The sequence below is a fragment of the Thunnus albacares genome, chromosome 15 (assembly GCF_914725855.1).
Source record: "Thunnus albacares chromosome 15, fThuAlb1.1, whole genome shotgun sequence".
NCBI lineage: Eukaryota > Metazoa > Chordata > Actinopteri > Scombriformes > Scombridae > Thunnus > Thunnus albacares.
This window is the reverse complement of record NC_058120.1, coordinates 26409633-26435373: the sequence shown is the minus strand read 5'-3', so window position 1 is coordinate 26435373 and position 25741 is coordinate 26409633. Positions and strand designations below refer to the sequence as shown.

General features: G+C 33.7%; 1 protein-coding gene across 1 annotated transcript in view; it reads right to left on the bottom strand.

Annotated features, from left to right (window-relative positions):
• The window catches only part of LOC122998243, a 171533-nt gene that overhangs the window by 129315 nt on the left and 16477 nt on the right, over positions 1 to 25741 (bottom strand). Inside the window, exons 8-11 of the mRNA XM_044375019.1 lie at positions 11218 to 11259; positions 9719 to 9808; positions 4471 to 4536; positions 2233 to 2286 (exon numbers count right to left, since the gene is read on the bottom strand). Coding sequence (XP_044230954.1) covers positions 2233 to 2286; positions 4471 to 4536; positions 9719 to 9808; positions 11218 to 11259 — 252 coding nt within the window. The remainder of the gene's footprint in view (positions 1 to 2232; positions 2287 to 4470; positions 4537 to 9718; positions 9809 to 11217; positions 11260 to 25741) is intronic.

Genomic DNA, 25741 nt, shown 5'->3' with positions numbered 1-25741 from the left:
TAGAGGGCATGAAGGGTTATTAAATGTTTTCTATTAAAGATGTGAATCATATACTGTGGTCTTCACAGTCACCAGATCAACACCACATGATGGAAAATCTTTTAGAATAAACAGTGTTCATCCTGTGTAGAATTACACAGACTTGGAGAATCAATGACAAGCATCTGTTCTGGAGGCTCGTGGTGGAACATCACCTTACTGTGTTCATGTTTTGTTGTTTTTTCCTTTAATTTGTCAAACATCTGTAGAAGACTTGTTGATTGAGGTGGTTGTAATTGAATGTCATGTATTGTAATGTGTATGTGTACTTTCAGCTAACTAGCTCTGACAGACAATTCAAAAGTAACACAAGAAGGACTTTAACTCTATTAGAGATCAGCTGGAGTCACGTTCACTTCTACACTACTGGAAAAGGTCAACTTATCTTATGCTATAGATCCTCATGAGGAGTCATTCTTTATTTCAACTTGACCTCTAGACTTGTAGCACAGATCATTGTTGAGAACCATTCAAAACTCATGATAGTGCAGCTCCAATACTGCACTTTTTAGTCAGTTGCGCTCCCTAAGCTCTGTTGACAGTTTACACATAAGTTCTGTAGGTTTATTCCAGGACAGAGAAGTTTGGAACAAGCTTAACTGCAAGGAGGGTTGTGTATTTACTGTAACACCTTCAGAAACTGAGGAATTTCTGTACACACAGAAAATATTGTCATGAAGAAAAGTAGGTGTTAATTGATTAGATACAAAATGTCAAATGAAGAATCTGAGCTTCAGTCAGAGAGAGGAATGTCTGATTGATCGGGCTCAAGAACCCAGAAAGAGAATTTGACAATGTCACTGGCTTCTCTTATAGCTCCATCATTTCATTTCATTTTTGTCTCATGAAACTCAGTTTCCTCATTCAGACACACTTTACAAGAGAACAGACCCCAAAACATCAGAGCTGCTTCAAAGAGGAGATATATATCAATACATAAGTGAGAATACAGAATACAGTAAAGGCAAGTTTTTTTCTGCTCAGTCACTCTTTCAAAGAGAATGACTCCTCTCTCTTTTTTAAAAATTTCTCCTGAATGTCTCTGTTTACAATTTGCTTTTAGCTTTGTCTCTTGTTGCAGGGAGAGGAGGAGTTGAAGCGTCTGCAGGCTGGATAGTTGTAGGTGGACTAGTCAGGACAACCACTGGTGGGTGTGTAGACTATGTTTCTATCCCAGCACTGCTTCCAACAACAAGCTCCTGGGTGGTGGAGGGTGTCATCTTTTCCTTTTCCCTGATAAAAACACAGAACATAATTTGCACAGTTTCAAAATGCTGAGTCAGTATGTCACATCTTATCTCTGCACAGTGATCTTTTACTTTCAGACAGATTATATTCAACATATTTTTCACATTTGTATTACTTTTGCATTTACATTTTTCATTTAGCAGACACTTTTATCCAAAGCAACATGCGTATGAGACTGATACAACACAAGCAAGGATCTAGTCAGGAGAAAACAACACGAGTAAGTGCCATAAAGCTTAAGTTTGAGTCCGATAGGACGTAGATGCCAACAGGCAGTGCACCAAGGCAATGCATAGAGCGCATATATTGCATAGAAGCAGGTTTGTTTTGTTTTTTCTTCTCTATGTACAGTCCATCAAGTGCAGAGGTGTTCGAAAAAGAGCTGGGTCTTTAGTCTTTTCTTTCTTTCATAAATAAATCCTCTGCCTATTTTTGTATTTATATTTCATATATATCTAATATTGTATTATTGTAAACTTACAATACTAGTCTTCCATCTAACATGAATCCAACCCCACATCTCAATTAACATGGTGCAAATGTATGAATTCCCAAAGAATATCTGATTGTCATTTTTTAATCCTTTATATTCACATATTCCTGAAGTATAATCTAAAATATAACAAAACACATCTATAAACATTTACATATCTCTATAACCTGAAGTTGATCATCACCAAAACTAAACTGAGCACTGCTTTTTCTGCCTGATTCTTGAAGATGTAAGACTTGTTTTTATTTCTGATTAATGTTAGGCCTCCTCTTTTACACCATTCAGAAAATCATTGCTTGTAAATCGTCCTCATTTTCTAACAGTAATATACAGAAACATCAACATTATAAAGAATATTTATAAGTTCAATTCCACAACCTTTTTACTGTTAGTAAAGTAAACTTTTTAAACTTTTTAAAGTTAATATTGCAATCTTCTGAGTTTTTACTCACTTTTTGCCGGACTCACAGCTGGATCCAGAGGAAACTTTTCTCTCCAGAGAGATTCTGACAGAAACAAAAGAAAAGTCACCAGAGTGGAAAATTAGAACATTTGACATCTAGTTACAGCAACTGTTGGATAAACAGAAACTTTGAAGTAGATATCAAAAATGTTCACTAAAAATGGATTTTTCTCAAAAAGTGTATGAAAGAATTTATATACAAGTTAAAGGTTTGAAATAAAATTGACTGAAATGGAAACAACATTCTGCTACATTAATGTTTCGTTCATCAGAAAAACTATTAAATGTTGAAAGACAAATAATAGACTAAAACTTCTCTATTTATAATGATGCTGCTTAACATATTATTCATCACAACCAATTATATTTTGTACAATCAGACAGAAAACGGAGGCTCGGCTCTGTTTTCTGTACTGCAGTCATCTAAGATCTACTCTGAACCAACTTAACAGACCTCTGCAGCTCTCTGACATTTAACAACATTTTATATCAGCACAAGTTGGATCAATAATTTTTATTCTCAAGTTTGTCAACTTTTATCTTTCACTTAAGTCCAAATATTAACTTTGAGCAGTTTGATAAATACAGACTCTGTTGTTATTGATTTGTTTTGTCTTGATGTAATCAAGTGCTGGAATAAAACAGAAATTTTAATTATCATTATTACCATCATTATTATTATTGTTATTACAATCAGAGCAGACTGATTGAAGAGTATTTATGAGTATAGAAAATAGAAGGACTGACCTTTCTCTCTGCTAACTAACATTTTATAAAACTCAGTGTTTCTAGTTATTGAAGATATAAATGAAACCACAGCAAAGCAGATTGAGAAAAAATATTCATCAAGAAGACCCAACATGAGAATATCAGCCATCCAGACACAACAACTGCTGGATACACAACTACCAGATAGACATCAGAAAAGCTCAGGAATAATGTTTTCTGTTCACACTGAATCATTTCTGGCTCTAACATTTGTGCTCATTTTGATCTTGAAGAAAAGTAAGTTGATTTTACTGATTCAAGTGTCTGTCAGTGTGGATACAAGTGACAGAAAAGATAAATGTAAATATGTTCAGCTAACAAAACAAGCTGCTGAAACCAGAGATGTATTGAATAGAGGAACAGTTATTCCTTGTTTACACAGGTCACAGAGCAAAGCAGCACGTTAACCAACATAGATACTAATATTATAAAGTAACAGAATGGTGACTTACTCTGACAGTGAGGCAGCTCTGAAGGCACATTTGTGGTCTGGGCTGTAAAACAACGCACACACAATTGTTAATATAGTTAATAGTTCATCAAATGACTCTGCTATTTCTGCAGTTAACACTAGAATACCAACTTTCAAAACATGTGCACACTGATCTGACAGTGTGTGTCAAGCAAATCATCATTGACTGAAACATTTGCTAATGTAAGAATTTGCTAATGTACTTAGGTTTGTGTCCATTTTGTGTTCTCATGTCAGACTCTGCACTGCCTGATGTGACCACTGGATGTCCTGAGTTCATTTGTCTTTACCAGCAGTGGTGGTAAAGCCAACAATCCATGTCGGCTTCCTTTAAGCAAGTTAATGACGTTTTTCTCATCTTAACCCAAGTAGTGTTTTTAACCCAAACTGCAATGTGACAACTAATTATAAATGGTAAATGACTTCAAGTTTTTATCTAAAGCACTTTATAATTTACTGCTCATTCACTCAGCAGCAAGCTGCCATTCAAGGTTCTGGTCTATTATCAAAGTTAAATCCAAACATTTTAACAATGCACACAGTTGGTAAAGGGAAGGTCTGGTTTTATAACTTGTTCCACACAGAAACAAAAGATTTACTATAAACTGCACACAGTTGGTACCAAGATTTAAGCTGTGAGTTATGTGTGTGTGTGTGTGTGTTTGTTTACAAAATATTTAAGAATGCAGTAACATTTTACTGTTAGTAAAGTCTTACTTCTTTTTGAAGTCAATATTGTGCTGATATGAACGTTGCCTCTCTTTCCTGAACACACGTCTGTATTTAGAGGAAACTTTTCTCTCCAGAGAGATTCTGACAGACATAAAAGAAAATTCACCAGAGTTAGAAATTAGAACATTTTCCATCTAGTCACAGCAACTGTTGGATAAACAGAAACTTTGAAGTAGATATTAAAAAAGTTCACTAAAAATAGATTCTCAAAAACTGTGTGAAAGATTGTATATACGGGTTAAAGGTTTGACTCACCGCCTGTCTGAAGACCGAAATGAAGCCTTCTTTAAATCTGAGGAGAGAGATTCCAGAGAGTCCAGCCTGCAGCAAGTAATAATCATAGTTATGACACTTCTTCATAAGTATGAAAATAAAGATTACAATCAACAACAATTTCATTTCAAATATTAAAAAAGTGTGTGAAATAATCCAAAGGAGGTTATGGATTTAATGTGTGACTGTATATTATTTAAATCAAAAGGATCCTTAAATGATTTTTTTCGGAAGAAAATAAGCAACAGAGAAGCAAAGCTGGTCCAGGTCTATATTTATCAAACATCTCAGAGAAGGAAATCACTACCAACTGGACAAAAATTCTCTCAGTGATGCAAATTTGGTTCCACTTTTAGGACAAGGAGCACAAAACATTTGATCAACTTTCTTAACTGAGGAAATCACTTCTATCTGTACTGATATTTAGGAGATCAGAGGTGTTGTAAGGAGTTGGCAGGAGGTGGCGTTCAGACAGAGACATAAGAACACATGGAAGGAGATATATGATATATTCAGATTGTCTTCAATACTTAGTTAATATGTATGTGACTGTAAAAACAACCTCAAATAAACAAGACAATTAAAATAGTTCCATATAAAAATGAATATGAACCAACATTATTTTCTTCCACACACTCAATGTAGACTTCAGTTATTGTGATGATGATACACAAGTTTATGTCTCCATAAGGTCTGGACCCGTATTTATCAAACTTCAGAACGCTGTAAAGAAACAACTGAGGAGTAAAACAACTGTTTGCTGAGTCTGAACAATAAGACACATTTATCAAGAGACAACTTAAAGCAAAGTGTAAAAGTAACATTTACAGTAAGAGCAACTCTCAAGTGATCACATGAAGGAATAACCAATCAGAGATATGGATTGATGATATGGATCTGCCATATTGTACATACTTTAAATAATTCTTACAGTTTATTCAGTGGTATGTTATTCTGCAAGAACATATATAATTATAAGTTCAGTTAATTTGTGGGAAATATTTAAACCTCCAGGAATAATGAATGTGAAATGAACAACAACCTAATATATTTATAATGTATAAATATATAAATATGGATGAATTAATAGGAAATTGAAACTGAAAGAGAAACAACAACAAAATTCTGCTACGTCAACGTTTGGTGCATCAGAAAAATCATATAATGAAGGAGAATCTAGTATCACACTGACAAGTGATGAAGTGATGATGAAGATGCTTATAAAGTGATTATGAATTAAATCAATAACAGATTTATTCTTAATTCTGTGGCCACTGAATGATTTCTCTCCTCTTCTCACACAGAGTTATAATTATGTTGACAGTTTCATCAATATATTGCAAAAAGTGTGTTAAAGAATCAATATGTGAGTTACAGGTTTGACTCACCAAGTGTATGAAGACAAGACTGAATAACGATCACCTGCTGCAACATCCTTCAATAGATGTGAGAAGAGAGATTCACTGAAGTCCAGCCGGCTGCAAATTATAATCATTGTTATGTTATAATATATAAATATATAAATATAGATGAAATAATATGAAATTGACTGAAAGAGAAACAAAATTTTGCTTCGTCAACGTCTGATATACGTCAGAGAAATCATATAATGGAGGAGAATCTAGTATCACACTGACAAGTTCAGATAATAAAGATGATTAGAAAGTGACTGCAAATAAAATCAATGTCAGATTTATTCTTGATTCTGTGTCCACTGAATGATTTTAATGATGTTGACAGATTCACCAGATGTTTTCTGATTGTTTGTTGATAAATGCTAAAAAACAGGAAAAAGTGATGTAACATCCTGTCAAATGTTCAAAGACAAATAATAAACTAAAACTTCTCTATTTATAATGATGCTGCTTAACATATTATTCATCACAACCAATTATATTTTGTACAATCAGACAGAAAACGGAGGCTCGGCTCTGTTTTCTGTACTGCAGTCATCTAAGATCTACTCTGAACCAACTTAACAGACCTCTGCAGCTCTCTGACATTTAACAACATTTTATATCAACACAAGTTTGATCAATAATTTTTATTCTCAAGTTTGTCAACTTTTATCTTTCACTTAAGTCCAAATATTAACTTTTAGCAGTTTGATAAATACAGGCTCTGTTGTTATTGATTTGTTTTGTCTTGTTGTTATCAAGTGCTGGAATAAAACTGAAATTATTATTATTATTATTATTATTATTATTATTATTATTATTATTATTATTATTATTATTATTATTATTACACTCAGAGCAGACTGATGGAAGATCATTTATGAGAATAAAAAATAGAAGGACTGACCTCTAAGGAACACCTTTCTCTGTGTTAACTGAGATGGATTTTTTTCACTATTTAATAGAACACACTGTTTCTAGTTATAAAGATATAAATGAAACCACAGCAAAGCAGATCAAGAAAGACCAAAAAATAAAGTTTATGAAGAAGACCCAACATGAGAATATCAGCCATCCAGACACAACAACTGCTGGATACACAACTACCAGATAGACATCAGAAAAGTTCAGGAATAATGTTTTCTGTTCACACTGAATCATTTCTGGCTCTAACATTTGTGGTCATTTTGATCTTGAAGAAAAGTCAGTTGATTTTACTGATTCAAGTGTCTGTCAGTGTGGATACAAGTGACAGAAAAGATAAATGTAAATATGTTCAGCTAACAAAACAAGCTGCTGAAACCAGAGATGTATTGAATGGAGGAACAGTTATTCCTTGTTTACACAGGTCACAGAGCAAAGCAGCACGTTAACCAACATAGATACTAATATTATAAAGTAACAGAATGGTGACTTACGGTGGCAGTGAGACAGGTCTGAAGGCACATTTGTCGTCTGGGCTGTAAAACAACACACACACACACAATTGTTAATATAGTTAATAGTTCATCAAATGACTCTGCTATTTCTGCAATTAACACTAGAATACCAACTTTTAAAACATGTGCACACTGATCTGACAGTGTGTGTCAAGCAAAAGATCATCGACTGAAACATTTGCAAATGTAAGAATTTGCTAATGTACTTAGGTTTGTGTCCATTTTGTGTTCTCATGTCAGACTCTGCACTGCCTGATGTGACCACTAGATGTCCTGAGTTCATTTGTCTTTACCAGCAGTTGTGGTAAAGCCAACAATCCATGTTGGCCTCCTTTAAGCAAATTAATGACGTTTTTCTCACATTAACCCAAGTAGTGTTTTTAACCCAAACTGCAATGTGACAACTAATTATAAATGGTAAATGACTTCAAGTTTTTATCCAAAGTGCTTTATAATTTACTGCTCATTCACTCAGCAGCAAGCTGCCATTCAAGGTTCTGGTCTATTATCAAAGTTAAATCCAAACATTTCAACAATGCACACAGTTGGTAAAGGGAAGGTCTGGTTTTATAACTTGTTCCACACAGAAACAAACAATATACTATAAACTGCACACAGTTGGTACCAATATTTAAGCTGTGAGTTATGTGTGTGTGTGTGTGTGTGTGTGTTTACACAATATTTATGAATGCAGTAACATTTTACTGTTAGTAAAGTCTTACTTCTTTTTGAAGTCAATATCGTTATGATATGAACGTGCCTTCTCTTTCCTGGACACACGTCTGTATTTAGAGGAAACTTTTCTTCCCAGAGAGATTCTGACAGACATAAAAGAAAAGCCACCAGAGTGAGAAATTAGAACATTTGACATCTAGTCACAGCAACTGTTGGATAAACAGAAACTTTGAAGTAGATATCAAAAAAGTTCACTAAAAATGGATTCTCAAAAACTGTGTGAAAGATTGTATATACGGGTTAAAGGTTTGACTCACCGACTGTCTGAAGACCGAAATGAATCCTTCTTTAAATCTGAGGAGAGAGATTCCAGAGAGCCCAGCCTGCAGCAAGTAATAATCATAGTTATGACATTTCTTCATAAGTATGAAAATAAACATTACAATCAACAGCAACTTCATTTCAAATATTAAAAAAGTGTGTGAAATAATCCAAAGGAGGATTTAATGTGTGACTGTATATTATTTCAATCAAAAAGACCCTTAAATGATTTTTTTCGGAAGAAAATAAGCAACAGAGAAGCAAAGCTGGTCCAGGTCTATATTTATCAAACATCTCAGAGAAGGAAATCACTACCAACTGGACAAAAATTCTCTCAGTGATGCAAATTTGGTTCCACTTTTAGGACAAGGAGCACAAAACATTTGATCAACTTTCTTAACTGAGGAAATCACTTCTATCTGTACTGATATTTAGGAGATCAGAGGTGTTGTAAGGAGTTGGCAGGAGGTGGCGTTCAGACAGAGACATAAGAACACATGGAAGGAGATATATGATATATTCAGATTGTCTTCAATAGTTAGTTAATATGTATGTGGCTGTAAAAACAACCTCAAATAAACAAGACAATTAAAATGGTTCCATATAAAAATGAATATGAACCAACAACATTTTGTTCCACAGACTCAATGTAGACTTCAGTTATTGTGATGATGATACACAAGTTTATGTCTCCATAAGGTCTGGACCCGTATTTATCAAACTTCAGAACGCTGTAAAGAAACAACTGAGGAGTAAAACAACTGTTTGCTGAGTCTGAACAATAAGACACATTTATCAAGAGACAACTTAAAGCAAAGTGTAAAAGTAACATTTACAGTAAGAGCAACTCTCAAGTGATCACATGAAGGAATAACCAATCAGAGATATGGATTGATGATATGGATCTGCCATATTGTACATACTTTAAATAATTCTTACAGTTTATTCAGTGGTATGTTATTCTGCTAGAACATATATAATTATAAGTTCAATTTATTTGTGGGAAATATTTAAACCTCCAGGAATAATTAATGTGAAATGAACAACAACCTAATATATTTATAATGTATAAATATATAAATATGGATGAATTAATAGGAAATTGAAACTGAAAGAGAAACAACAACAACAAAATTCTGCTTCATCAACGTTTGGTGCATCAGAAAAATCATATAATGAAGGAGAATCTAGTATCACACCGACAAGTGATGAAGTGATGATGAAGATGCTTATAAAGTGATTATAAATAAAATCAATCACAGATTTATTCTTGATTCTGTGGCCACTGATGATTTCTCTCCTCTTCTCACACAGAGTTATAATTATGTTGACAGATTCATCAATATATTGCAAAAAGTGTGTTAAAGAATCAATATGTGAGTTACAGGTTTGACTCACCCACTGTCTGAAGACAAGACTGAATAACGATCAGCTGTTGCAACCTTCTTCTTTGAATCTGAGGAGGAAGAATCACTGGAGTCCAGCCGGCTGCAAATAATAATCATTGTTATGTTATAATATATAAATATATAAATATAGATGAAATAATAGGAAATCGGCTGAAATGGAAACAAAATTTTGCTTCGTCAACGTCTGATATACGTCAGAGAAATCATATAATGGAGGAGAATCTAGTATCACACTGACAAGTTCAGATAATAAAGATGATTAGAAAGTGACTGCAAATAAAATCAATGTCAGATTTATTCTTGATTCTGTGTCCACTGAATGATTTTAATGATGTTGACAGATTCACCAGATGTTTTCTGATTGTTTGTTGATAAATGCTAAAAAACAGGAAAAAGTGATGTAACATCCTGTCAAATGTTCAAAGACAAATAATAAACTAAAACTTCTCTATTTATAATGATGCTGCTTAACATATTATTCATCACAACCAATTATATTTTGTACAATCAGACAGAAAACGGAGGCTCGGCTCTGTTTTCTGTACTGCAGTCATCTAAGATCTACTCTGAACCAACTTAACAGACCTCTGCAGCTCTCTGACATTTAACAACATTTTATATCAGCACAAGTTGGATCAATAATTTTTATTCTCAAGTTTGTCAACTTTTATCTTTCACTTAAGTCCAAATATTAACTTTGAGCAGTTTGATAAATACAGACTCTGTTGTTATTGATTTGTTTTGTCTTGCTGATATCAAGTGCTGGAATAAATCAGAAATTTTAATAATAATGATAATAATAATAATAATAATAATAATAATAATAATAATAATAATAATAATAATAATAATAATAATTATTATTATTATTATTATTATTATTATTATTATTATTATTATTATTATTATTATTATTATTACACTCAGAGCAGACTGGTGGAAGATCATTTATAAGAATAAAAAATAGAAGGTCTGACCCCTGAGGAACACCTTTCTCTGTGTTAACTGAGATGGATTTTTTTTACCATTTAATAGAACACACTGTTTCTAGTTATAAAGATATAAATGAAACCACAGCAAAGCAGATCAAGAAAGACCAAAAAATAAAGTTTATGAAGAAGACCCAACATGAGAATATCAGCCATCCAGACACAACAACTGCTGGATACACAACTACCAGATAGACATCAGAAAAGTTCAGGAATAATGTTTTCTGTTCACACTGAATCATTTCTGGCTCTAACATTTGTGGTCATTTTGATCTTGAAGAAAAGTCAGTTGATTTTACTGATTCAAGTGTCTGTCAGTGTGGATACAAGTGACAGAAAAGATAAATGTAAATATGTTCAGCTAACAAAACAAGCTGCTGAAACCAGAGATGTATTGAATGGAGGAACAGTTATTCCTTGTTTACACAGGTCACAGAGCAAAGCAGCATGTTAACCAACATAGATACTAATATTATAAAGTAACAGAATGGTGACTTACGGTGGCAGTGAGACAGGTCTGAAGGCACATTTGTCGTCTGGGCTGTAAAACAACACACACACACACAATTGTTAATATAGTTAATAGTTCATCAAATGACTCTGCTATTTCTGCAGTTAACACTAGAATACCAACTTTTAAAACATGTGCACACTGATCTGACAGTGTGTGTCAAGCAAAAGATCATCGACTGAAACATTTGCTAATGTAAGAATTTGCTAATGTACTTAGGTTTGTGTCCATTTTGTGTTCTCATGTCAGACTCTGCACTGCCTGATGTGACCACTAGATGTCCTGAGTTCATTTGTCTTTACCAGCAGTGGTGGTAAAGCCAACAATCCATGTCGGCTTCCTTTAAGCAAGTTAATGACGTTTTTCTCATCTTAACCCAAGTAGTGTTTTTAACCCAAACTGCAATGTGACAACTAATTATAAATGGTAAATGACTTCAAGTTTTTATCTAAAGCACTTTATAATTTACTGCTCATTCACTCAGCAGCAAGCTGCCATTCAAGGTTCTGGTCTATTATCAAAGTTAAATCCAAACATTTCAACAATGCACACAGTTGGTAAAGGGAAGGTCTGGTTTTATAACTTGTTCCACACAGAAACAAAAGATATACTTTAAACTGCACACAGTTGGTACCAAGATTTAAGCTGTGAGTTATGTGTGTGTGTGTGTGTGTGTGTGTGTGTGTGTGTGTGTGTGTGTGTGTGTGTGTGTGTGTGTGTGTGTAAAAAATATTTAAGAATGCAGTAACATTTTATTTATAATAAAGTCTTACATCTTTTTAAAGGCAGTACGATTGAATGTCTTCCTCCTCTTGCTGGACACATGTCTGTATTTAGAGGAAACTTTTCTCTCCAGAGAGATTCTGACAGACATAAAAGAAAAGCCACCAGAGTGAGAAATTAGAACATTTGCCATCTAGTCACAGCAACTGTTGGATAAACAGAAGTAGATATCAAAAAAGTTCACTAAAAATGATTCTCAAAAAGTGTGTGAAAGATTGTAGATACGGGTTAAAGGTTTGACTCACCGCCTGTCTGAAGACCGAAATGAATCCTTCTTTAAATCTGAGGAGAGAGATTCCAGAGAGTCCAGCCTGCAGCAAGTAATAATCACAGTTATGACACTTCTCCATAAGTATGAAAATAAACATTACAATCAACAACAACTTCATTTCAAATATTAAAAAAGTGTGTGAAATAATCCAAAGGAGGATTTAATGTGTGACTGTATATTATTTCAATCAAAAAGACCCTTGAATGATTTTTTCAGAAGAAAATAAGCAACAGAGAAGCAAAGCTGGTCCAGGTCTATATTTATCAAACATCTCAGAGAAGGAAATCACTACCAACTGGACAAAAATTCTCACACTGATGCAAATTTGGTTCCACTTTTAGGACAAGGAGCACAAAACATTTGATCAACTTTCTTAACTGAGGAAATCACTTCTATCTGTACTGATATTTAGGAGATCAGAGGTGTTGTAAGGAGTTGGCAGGAGGTGGCGTTCAGACAGAGACATAAGAACACATGGAAGGAGATATATGATATATTCAGATTGTCTTCAGTAGTTAGTTAATATGTATGTGGCTGTAAAAACAACCTCAAATAAACAAGACAATTAAAATGGTTCCATATAAAAATTAATATGAACCAACATTATTTTCTTCCACACACTCAATGTAGACTTCAGTTATTGTGATGATGATACACAAGTTTATGTCTCCATAAGGTCTGGACCCGTATTTATCAAACTTCAGAACGCTCTAAAGAAACAACTGAGGAGTAAAACAACTGTTTGCTGAGTCTGAACAATAAGACACATTTATCAAGAGACAACTTAAAGCAAAGTGTAAAAGTAACATTTACAGTAAGAGCAACTCTCAAGTGATCACATGAAGGAATAACCAATCAGAGATATGGATTGATGATATGGATCTGCCATATTGTACATACTTTAAATCATTCTTACAGTTTATTCAGTGGTATGTTATTCTGCAAGAACATATATAATTATAAATTAAATTTTTTTGTGTGAAATATTTAAACCTCCAGGAATAATGAATGTGAAATGAACAACAACCTAATATATTTATAATGTATAAATATATAAATATGGATGAATTAATAGGAAATTGAAACTGAAAGAGAAACAACAACAAAATTCTGCTACATCAACGTTTGGTTCATCAGAAAAATCATATAATGAAGGAGAATCTAGTATCACACTGACAAGTGATGAAGTGATGATGAAGATGCTTATAAAGTGATTATGAATAAAATCAATAACAGATTTATTCTTGATTCTGTGGCCACTGATGATTTCTCTCCTCTTCTCACACAGAGTTATAATTATGTTGACAGTTTTATCAATATATTGCAAAAAGTGTGTTAAAGAATCAATATGTGAGTTACAGGTTTGACTCACCAACTGTATGAAGACAAGACTGAATCACCATCAGCTGCTGCAACCTTCTTTGAATCTGAGGAGGAAGAATCACGAAAGTCTGGCCGCCTGCAAGTAATAATCATTGTTATGTTATAATATATAAATATATAAATAGAGATGAAACAATAGGAAATTGGCTGAAATGGAAACAAAATTCTGCTTCGTCAACGTCTGATATACGTCAGAGAAATCATATAATGGAGGAGAATCTAGTATCACACTGACAAGTTCAGATAATAAAGATGATTAGAAAGTGACTGCAAATAAAATCAATGTCAGATTTATTCTTGATTCTGTGTCCACTGAATGATTTTAATGATGTTGACAGATTCACCAGATGTTTTCTGATTGTTTGTTGATAAATGCTAAAAAGAGGAAAAAGTGATGTAACATCCTGTCAAATGTTCAAAGACAAATAATAGACTAAAACTTCTCTATTTATAATGATGCTGCTTAACATATTATTCATCACAACCAATTATATTTTGTACAATCAGACAGAAAACGGAGGCTCGGCTCTGTTTTCTGTACTGCAGTCATCTAAGATCTACTCTGAACCAACTTAACAGACCTCTGCAGCTCTCTGACATTTAACAACATTTTATATCAACACAAGTTTGATCAATAATTTTTATTCTCAAGTTTGTCAACTTTTATCTTTATCTTAAGTCCAAATTTTTACTTTTAGCACTGCCACTATCATCTTGTTTCTTGTTTAGCAGCAAGCTGCCATTCAAGGTTCTGGTCTATTATCAAAGTTAAATCCAAACATTTCAACAATGCACACAGTTGGTAAAGGGAAGGTCTGGTTTTATAACTTGTTCCACACAGAAACAAAAGATTTACTTTAAACTGCACACAGTTGGTACCAAGATTTAAGCTGTGAGTTATGTGTGTGTGTGTGTGTAAAAAATATTTAAGAATGCAGTAACATTTTACTGTTAATAAAGTCTTACTTCTTTTTAAAGGCAGTACGATTGAATGTCTTCCTCCTCTTGCTGGACATACGTCTGTATTTAGAGGAATCTTTTCTCTCCAGAGAGATTCTGACAGACATAAAAGAAAAGTCACCAGAGTTAGAAATTAGAACATTTGACATCTAGTCACAGCAACTGTTGGATAAACAGAAACTTTGAAGTAGATATCAAAAAAGTTCACTAAAAATGATTCTCAAAAAGTGTGTGAAAGATTGTAAATACGGGTTAAAGGTTTGACTCACCCATCGTCTGAAGAATCATCACTTATTGTAACGTTCTTCTTTAAATCTGAGGAGAGAGATTCCAGAGAGTCCAGCCTGCAGCAAGTAATAATCACAGTTATGACACTTCTTCATAAGTTAAAAATAAACATTACAATCAACAACAACTTCATTTCAAATATTAAAAAAGTGTGTGAAATAATCCAAAGGCGGTTATGGATTTAATGTGTGACTGTACATTATTTCAATCAAAAAGACCCTTAAATGATTTTTTTGGAAGAAAATAAGCAACAGAGAAGCAAAGCTGGTCCAGGTCTATATTTATCAAACATCTCAGAGAAGGAAATCACTACCAACTGGACAAAAATTCTCTCAGTGATGCAAATTTGGTTCCACTTTTAGGACAAGGAGCACAAAACATTTGATCAACTTTCATAACTGAGGAAATCACTTCTATCTGTACTGATATTTAGGAGATCAGAGGTGTTGTAAGGAGTTGGCAGGAGGTGGCGTTCAGACAGAGACATAAGAACACATGGAAGGAGATATATGATATATTCAGATTGTCTTCAATACTTAGTTAATATGTATGTGGCTGTAAAAACAACCTCAAATAAACAAGACAATTAAAATGGTTCCATATAAAAATTAATATTAAACAACAACATTTTCTTCCACAGACTCAATGTAGACTTCAGTTATTGTGATGATGATACACAAGTTTATGTCTCCATAAGGTCTGGACCCGTATTTATCAAACTTCAGAACGCTGTAGAGAAACAACTGAGGAGTAAAACAACTGTTTGCTGAGTCTGAACAATAAGACACATTTATCAAGAGACAACTTAAAGCAAAGTGTAAAAGTAACATTTACAGTAAGAGCAACTCTCAAGTGATCACATGAAGGAATAACCAATCAGAGATATGGATTGATGATATGGATCTGCCATATTGTACATACTTTAAATAATTCTTACAGTTTATTCAGTGGTATGTTATTCTGCAAGAACATATATAATTATAAATTCAATTTATTTGTGGGAAAAATTTAAACCTCCAGGAATAATAAATGTGAAATGAACAACAATCTAATATATTTATAATGTATAAATATATAAATAAGGATGAAATAATAGGAAATTGACTGAAAGAGAAACAAAATTCTTCTTCGTCAAAGTCTGATATACGTCAGAGAAATCATATAATGGAGGAGAATCTAGTATCACACTGACAAGTTCAGATAATAAAGATGATTAGAAAGTGACTGCAAATAAAATCAATGTCAGATTTATTCTTGATTCTGTGTCCACTGAATGATTTTAATGATGTTGACAGATTCACCAGATGTTTTCTGATTGTTTGTTGATAAATGCTAAAAACAGGAAAAAGTGATGTAACATCCTGTCAAATGTTCAAAGACAAATAATAGACTAAAACTTCTCTATTTATAATGATGCTGCTTAACATATTATTCATCACAACCAATTATATTTTGTACAATCAGACAGAAAACGGAGGCTCGGCTCTGTTTTCTGTACTGCAGTCATCTAAGATCTACTCTGAACCAACTTAACAGACCTCTGCAGCTCTCTGACATTTAACAACATTTTATATCAACACAAGTTTGATCAATAATTTTTATTCTCAAGTTTGTCAACTTTTATCTTTCACTTAAGTCCAAATTTGAACTTTTAGCAGTTTGATAAATACAGGCTCTGTTGTTATTGATTTGTTTTGTCTTGCTGATATCAAGTGCTGGAATAAAACTGAAATGTTAATCATTATTATTATTATTATTATTATTATTATTATTATTATTATTATTATTATAACATTTGTGGTCATTTTGATCTTGAAGAAAAGTAAGTTGATTTTACTGATTCAAGTGTCTGTCAGTGTGGATACAAGTGACAGAAAAGATAAATGTAAATATGATCAGCTAACAAAACAAGCTGCTGAAACCAGAGATGTATTGAATGGAGGAACAGTTATTCCTTGTTTACACAGTCTGGTATGTAGACAAGGAATAACTTCTGCTGCTCTGGGCTGTAACACAACACACACACACACACACACACACATCTTTGACTCTGACTAAAGATGGTGGAGTAATGTTGCTGCTGATTTGTGACTCAGGAGCAAACAGGAGAAATCTCACAGAGAAAAGTCATTTTAAACAGTCAGAGATCCTCATCTCACCTCTGAGCTTTGGTCTGGTTGTCATGTTGCCCACACAGAGGGGTTTCAGAGGGATGGACCCCCTCCTCTGTCTCCTCACACTGATTCATTGCAAGTGTTCACCTGCACACAAACACACCCAACTATTATAAGTAAAATGGCAAACAGAAACCCAATTCATGAGTTCATGATTGTTGGTGTTAATGAGTTGTAATTATCAGCCCACCTTCCCTACAGACATAAATCTTGTCTGATTGTGTCTATGAAGTTCACTGACACCATGAATGTACTTAGGTTTGTGTCCATTTTGTGTTGTCATGTCAGACTCTGCACTGCCTGATGTGACCACTAGATGTCCTGAGTTCATTTGTCTTTACCAGCAGTAATAACTTCATTAACACACCAACAGGATCAATCAGAATCTGTGTTTTTTTCTACACATTTGACAGATCAGCTGTCAGTCAGACACAGCTTCTCTGCATTTCCTCACTAGTCACTGAGTACATGAGGGCTGAGAGCAGTTATCAAATAATTAAATGACACTGCTATTTCTGCAATTACCACTAGAATGACAACTTGTTGTGCACACTGATCTGACAGTGTGTGTGAAGTAAATGATAGCATCAACTGCAACATTTGCAAATGTAAGAATTTGCTACATGTATTCATCATCACCTGGGTCATTAAGTATAACTCTGCAACCCAGGCAAGTCAGGAGCAGCCTGTTAACAGTTCATAATAGACTAATCCAAATAGCCTGTATAACATATTAAAATCCAACATATTATGTTGACTGTATTTCAAGAAGCAATGTTAACTTCAAAATAAAATAACATTGTTTAAAATCTTCACTCTATTAGCCTACTGTTAGTTTAACAGGTCTACTGCCTCCCACCCTCAGCCTTTAGCCCGTCCCTTTAACTGCAGACTGAACTATGAAGAAAACATCATTCATTACTCAGAAATCATGATTGAAATAACTTAGTTGTTGCATTAATTAACATAATATTCTTCTCTTGAGGAATTAATGAGATACTGTTAATTCATGAGGTAATACATGAATGAATTCATGCTAACACATTTATAAACAGGTTATTAACATTTTCAACTGCAGGTAAGCAGATGTTTGTGATTGTGGCTGGCAGTGTTTTATCAGAGCGTATAGATGTAAAGATTTAAAGAGTGTCATGTTGGCCCACTGTAAGCTGTAGGCTTTCTAAATATGAGTGAATTATATGTGGATTCATTCAGTACTGAACTCTGACTTTATTCCTTATTTGGATCCTCATTAGCTTCCACAAAGTGGTCACTAGTCTTCCAGGGGTCCACACAACAACAACAACAACTATAAAACAAACAACAATTTAAAATAATAAACAAGGAAAAGCTAAATAAGTCAAATGTAGAGATTAGAAAATAAGTGAAAATGTCCTCAAACTGAAATGTCATTTTGTACCTAATGACAGACTTATCTTGGACTTTTAGCTACTTGAAATAAAAATGTCCTGACAGCTCTGATGGAGCTTCATGATTCATAAGTGACAGGTGGACAATACAAACTTACAAAACAAACAAAAACAAAGTGATCAAGATAGAAACAAAAAGAAAATTTAAAAAAATCAAATAGGTTTCAAAACAATTATTAAAAGTAACATATGTGTGAAATTATTTGACTTTTTGATAGAAAATGTACTTTTGATGTGTTTTATGTCTGTGGAGCAGATTCCAGGCAGCGGAAGCTCTATAGAGAACAGTTCTCATCATACAGGTTGTCATGGTGCTGCCAGATGACCAGTGCTAACTTGACATGTTGACAGGAACCAGTATATACAAGTTTTATCGCAAAATGAGTGTGGTGAATTATTCCAATTTACAGTTTTGCATAAATAACAGAAGACTAGATTTTTAATATAACATATATAGTCAGCGATGGTAATTGTTTATGCATCCAGGACTCTCCCATTGAAAAGCTCATTGCTCTTAAACAGAGGCGGAGCGGTTAAATGGACGTACATTTGCAAAACCAACCAGTTAGTCCACATCCTTAAAGTCATGTCTCTTTGTGAATGAAGCAGTTTCACCTAAAAAATCTGTGTTTCTCCCACGATGTTCAGCGAGCACCGGTTGTCCAAAACGGGCTGTTAGCTGAGCTGCTTCCAAAATTTGTTCGGTTTATTTCTCTTATAATTTAAGATCCAAATGTTCGGCAGGTTTCTACCAGGAGCCAAATTATCCGCAGAGGTCTCCATCTCTCCAAAAACAAACGTACATGCAGATTAAAATCATTAAAAATACTAATTGAAGCTGTTTCACCTAAAAAATCAGTGCTTCTCCGATGATGTTCGGCGAGCACTGGACTTCCTGGAGGGGTTGTTAGCCGAGCTGCTGCTAACATTTGCCCAGTTTATTTATCTGATAACTTAAGATCCAGACGTCCAATGACTAAAATCCTTCATCCAGCTAAAAGATATAGTTAAAAATGACCTAAATTTATCACGAAAATGTGTCTTAAAACTGAATAAAAGTCATTTTATAACAGTTTCTGTCAAACAACCAGAACACCAATGTGTTATCTAGTATGTGTGTAAGTTACTCTTTGGTAGATGCCATTGTAGCGGACAAACCATGGATGCATAAAGAGAACTGGATACAGCGTCAGAGGCGGGGCCCCGTTCATTCCTATGAAAATTGCTCAGTGGTGCATGAAGCAAAAGAAAATCTCCTTCCGGGTATGAAAGTACCCGGATCTTCCGCATTGTGTGGCCCATGGAGCATGCGCACTAGTGACTTTCGCTGGCCAAGTCGGCTACTTCCAGTTTAGCCCTCCAGCTAACTTGAATGGGGATAAAACAATTCAATTATGCTGCTTTTTGTGATCGGACCGAATGGATTTAATTCTGATAGTGAGACAAGTCATTTTGCGGGGGTTATGATGCTCAAAAATGTATCTGCTGATTTACAGATGTTTCTTTCACAATGTAAGTCTATGGGAAAAAGTCTTTTTGGGCCAGTGTGCATCACGTGACGTTGTAATTACACAGTTTGACCGCAATGTCAAATTTGCTTCAAAGCCTGGTGCTCTTCCTGTATCCAGTTTTCTTTATATATCCACGGGACAAACACAGCGCCGACACATACATCTTGTGCACTAAACTCTTTGGTAGAGGGGTATGACGCCATTGACAGGCAACCAAATGAAACGGTCCGTTACTTTGATTAAATAACAGATTTCTCTGGGTTTGAAAATTGTTGTAAACATTTGGGATAATGTAAGCACACAACTCAACAATATATATATATCATAGGTCTAGTTATTTTTAGACATTTTAATGTGGAATAATTACATATTATAGCTTTAACACTAATACTGTTGTAGGAATACTGGTGAAAAAGAAAATGATATGTTACACTTTAACGGTTGATTTCTACTGCTAAATCCTAAATATGATATATTAAGGCTGGCAATAAGATTCATTTAAGTATATAAAGTGTAGTTACAATACCTTTAAAGACTGAAACACACTGCAACACAGGACTGAAAATCAACTGCTGCAGAACAAAGATGTAACAAGTCAACAGGAATATATAAAAAATTTCCCTCTGAAGAAGAGTGTCAGATGGATATATTGGATAGTTAATTGTAATTACTGTGAAAATACTGTTTATATACAGTAAATCTCATACATTAATTGGAAAAGTCTGTAGATATATTGGATAGTTGTTTGTAATTACTTTCAAATAATGTTTATATAAAGTAATGATTATTAAAATTATGTTTTTGTAAGACATTTTCACATGATCCTATTTTTTGTACAGTATAAAACCAATATTTACCAGGAATTTACTGTAAATAGATGAAATAATCACATACAATTAAAGCCTAAAACTCTCCAGACACCATTAATGGGTGTTGAAGGAGGGTAATTTGAATATAATTTTACAAAACGTTTTTGTGTTTTCCATCCAGAAATCTGTGCTTTGATGTGACATTCTTAAGGATAAATTGGATAATTCTATGAATTTACAAAAGAATACTGTATAAAACAAGCCTTCATTTAAATTAAGTAATTTTAAGGTATTTCTTCAATATTTTTTTCTTTTTTTGTGCAGATTTATACATTTGTTTAACATTCTAGCAATATTTTATAATGAATTTTTATTTTTATTTTACAATAGTTGGACTGTTATTTGACACTAACTGTTTGTCAATTTCTGCTGCCAGACTTTCTACCGTTTTTTTACTATTTATTTTTTTACATTAAATTTAAAGTTTTGCTGTAAAAAAACAGAAAGTTGCCTTAATTTTACATTCAGTAATAGGATGTGTATTTTTTGTATTTTTTACATAGGATTCAATGTAATTTAACATTCGCGACCATTAAGTAATTGAATAATCCTGTTAAAAAAAGTATAATAGTCCATTATTTTAATTTACAGATTACAGCCTTTATTTTATGGTGAATATTTTCAATAAAAATAATTTACTGTGTTTTTATGGCTTTTACACTTAATGTAGAAAAAAAAACTGTAAAATAATACAGTGAATTTCTGTGAATACTTTTTTTTTTTTACAGTGTAGAATCTCTTCCTGATTTAGTTCATCACCTCCCCTTTTCTTCTTAGTTATATTGTTTGTTTCCTTCAGCGAAAGTACAATTTAGAATAAAGTTATTCGACAGTATTTCATATCAGACTGATATCCTGACATGTCAGATAAAATTCTGCCCTCTGAAACAATCCATGATTAACGGATACCTACAAGTTATATTCGATGTTTCTTCAAAAGTGAAAGTGAAAGCTGGTTCACTGTAAACTGATCGATACCATCCAGCAATGTGATGAATTTCTTCATATTAACTTTTTTAACAATGACACTTATTCAGTCCACTTATTATATTCAACACATACATTTTAAATCGGTTTGGGATGACCTGAACGTGACATGATAGTCAGACACTATTGACATTCATCATCGACCATCTTACGACGCAAATACTGTTGTAGGAATACTGCTGAAAAAGAAAATGATATGTTACACTTTAACGGTTGATTTCTACCGATAAATCCTAAATACGATACATTAAGGCTGGCAAGGAGATTCATTGAAGTATATAAAGCGTAGTTACAATACCTTTAAAGGTTGAAACACACTGCGACACAGGAGCGCAAGTTCAACTGCGGCAGAACAAAGATGTAACAAGTCAACAGATACCAGACTCTCTTCCTGGTTTAGTTCAACACCTCCCCTTTTCTTCTTCTTGTTAACTTCGGCGAAAGTACAACTCCAAATCAAGTTATTCGACAGTATTTCATAGCAGACTGATATTCTGACATTTCAGATAAAAGTCTGCCCTCTTAAACTTCCAAAATAAATAAATAAATAAAAATCAACGATTAAGGGATATCTACAAATTATATTCGATGTTCCTCCAAAAGTGAAAATGCAGCCTTTGCACTTCAATGCTATCAAGCAATGCAATGAATTTCTTCATATTAAGTTTGTAACAACTACATTTAATCAGTCCACTTATTATATTCAGCACATACACTTTAAATCGGTCTGGGATTAATTGAACGTGATATGATAGTCAGACACTATCGACATTCATCATCACCATCTTACTTGAGTGTCATAAATACATGCAGCTGTTTACCCAAAACATCCTCAAACTGAAATGTCATTTTGTACCTAATGATAGACTTATCTTGGACTTTTAGCTACTTGAAATAAAAATATCCTGACTACTCTGATGGAGCTCATGATTGATCCAGAAGGGTTGTTTTATTACAAACAATTCCACTGTATAAACCTGGAATCAGTGTGTAACATCTGGCTGACCAGTCTGATGTATAGTACAATACAGAACATTCATTATTACCATCCTGTTGGCGTGTTAATGAAGTTTCTCCTGCTGTGTGATGCTGCAGGTATTAATACAGTCAAAGGAAAGAATCTGACACACAGCAGCTGTGAGCAACAATCTGAACATCAATAATCCTACTGATGTTTCTGCAAAATCCCGGATTACATTCAGTGACACCTGAACGACATTATTGGTCAGATTCAGACATTAATCTAACAAGTTTCAGATCTGCCTGACTCACATTAACAGCTGCATCTTCACAGACATTTCAGTAGGTTTTGTAATAGATGCGATCAGTGGTGAAAAACTGTCGTCTAAAAATACTCAATTACAAGTAAAAGTCCCGAATTTAAAATGTCACTGAAGTAAAAGTACAGAAGTATTATCAGCAAAATGTACTTAAAGTATCAAAAGTATAAGTACTCGTTGTGCATTATTATAGTATATTATATTGTTTGTTTCTATCACTAACAAATACATGTGAGGGCATTAAATGTTTTATTTTATTGATGTGGAGACAAATTTAGATATTTTGGTAGATTAATAATAACAGTATTATATCATCATATGATATATAAGTGTACACTTTATATAGCACCTTTCACACAAAGTGCACAACACCCTTAGAAAACAAAATATATTATTTTATGTCAAATCTTCATCTCAATCAATAGTTTTCACATGGAGAGAAGTCTTTATTATATCAGAAGAGTTATTTCTGTTTTTAATGGTCAGTTCATCCACAAAGGTGATGAATTAAGGAAAACGACTTGAATAAACATAACAAATGCAGATGATACATAGAGGACATGAAGGGTCACTGAGTGTTTTTTAAAAAAAAAAAAAAGATATGAATCATATACCGTGGTCTTCACAGTCAACAGATCTCAACCCAACTGAAAAGCGCAACCACCATAATTAAAACCTCACATGATGGAATATGTTTTAGAATAAACAGTGTTCATCCTGAGTAGAATTACACAGATGTTTTGTTGTTTTTTCCTTTAATTTGTCACACATCTGTTTATGGCTTGTCGATTGAGGTGGTTGTAATTGAATTTCATTTCTGCGCTTAACTACAGTCAAATTTGTGTATTGGGTTTTTCGAAGTTGCGGGTGACCTACACTCACCACTGTACCTGAACGGCTCCTGAGGAGACACACGGGGAAACTATGTTGAGTCTTGACCGCGTTTTGCTGTCATTCAAACTTCTCTGTCCTCTCCTCTGCTCTATTTGTTGGTGTTTGTGTTTATCTTACTTTGTGACGTATATTAAAATTTGGCAAATTCCTGTAAATTTACTTACCGGCTGAAACAGCCCCTCCTCTCAACCAGCAGCAGAGGGAGGAGGAAGAGGACAGGATGAAGATACTGACTGATGTCTGCGCTCTTCATTCTTTCTAAACTTCACTCAGTATTTTAATATCAGGGATATTTTCTATTTTATTGACATTTTGTATTTCTTCCAAGTGAGATATTATTGAATTTATACAGTGACTTTGCTGATGGAAACATGACTGTTGCTGTTGCAAGAAACAATATTTCGTCATGTTTAAAACATCTAATCTATTCTAATCTTGTTCTGAATTTTTATTTTTTTAAATAATAATTGCAACCCCCCCCCCCCAATGGTTTAAAAAAGAACCGATAAGAGAATTGATAAACGCTCGTATTTCTTTCTTCTGGAGTTTCGTTTATTCCACCAACGCAGTCAGCAAAGCAACATAACACATCACTATAACTACCATCTCTACTGCTATCAGATCATTTTAACAGCCGCAGACACAAACATGATGAAAACTGTTGTTACGTTGTCTTTAGATGATGAAAATAATCTGAATCAAGCTGATGAAACAAACATATAACTCACAGCAGGAAGTTTTTAAGGTTTGTTGAGTCAGAATCTCAACTTTCTGTTTTCATCTTTAACCTGAAGTGATCTTTAAGGAAATCTGATAACAGAACAACAGCTCTGAACTTTGGACCACCAACCTGGAACAAAAGTCAAATATTAACAGACTTTATAATCTTTAACAGTTGGATCATGAAGTCTGATGGGTGCGTTTTATTCCAACAAGGAAATAAAAAGTGGCGAGATGGCATTAATGGAGTCTGTTGTATCTCTGTGCAAAACGGGACAAATAAAATAAATAAAAACCACAGTCGTCCCTACAGCTGGCTGGTGGCTACAGTCTGACTATGCGAGGATGAGAAAATCGCAGTTCAAGTCCGTTCACTATAAGCCTGTTTGACCAATATTTTGTGATTATTATTTTTTATGGCACCCAGTGCGTTTTTTAAAATAAATATTATAATGATAATAGTCCAAAATTGTGTGAAAATGCGTAGTTTTTAGTCAAATAACATCAAATTCAGAGGCGTTTCGGTTTGATCTGAGGCTTTTTAAGCAAGATAAATAATGTAAACTAATATAAATACTTTTTGTATATTTACATTGGAAGCAAAACAACTAAACTAACAAAGTGTGTTAAGATGCCACAGTATTGAGATGGAGGCAACAATCTCAGAGACAGAACCTGGACAAATAAGATTACGACTGCCTGAATGGAGAGATACTACTAGAGGTTAGAGAGAAAAGTGAACTGACCATTTAAATGAACCAGTAGGAAACAGATCCATATGTATCAGAAGAACTAAAAAGTTCATCAAGTCCCAGAACACAATAATAACACTGACATTACTGTGAGTGTCGATATGTTCGGCTTATCTGTCCAATCAGGCAACAACTAATTTATGGGGCAACTAAAGATTATTTCTTTATTGAGTGACTTTAATGATTGAATAGACTTTTAGTTATTTAGAA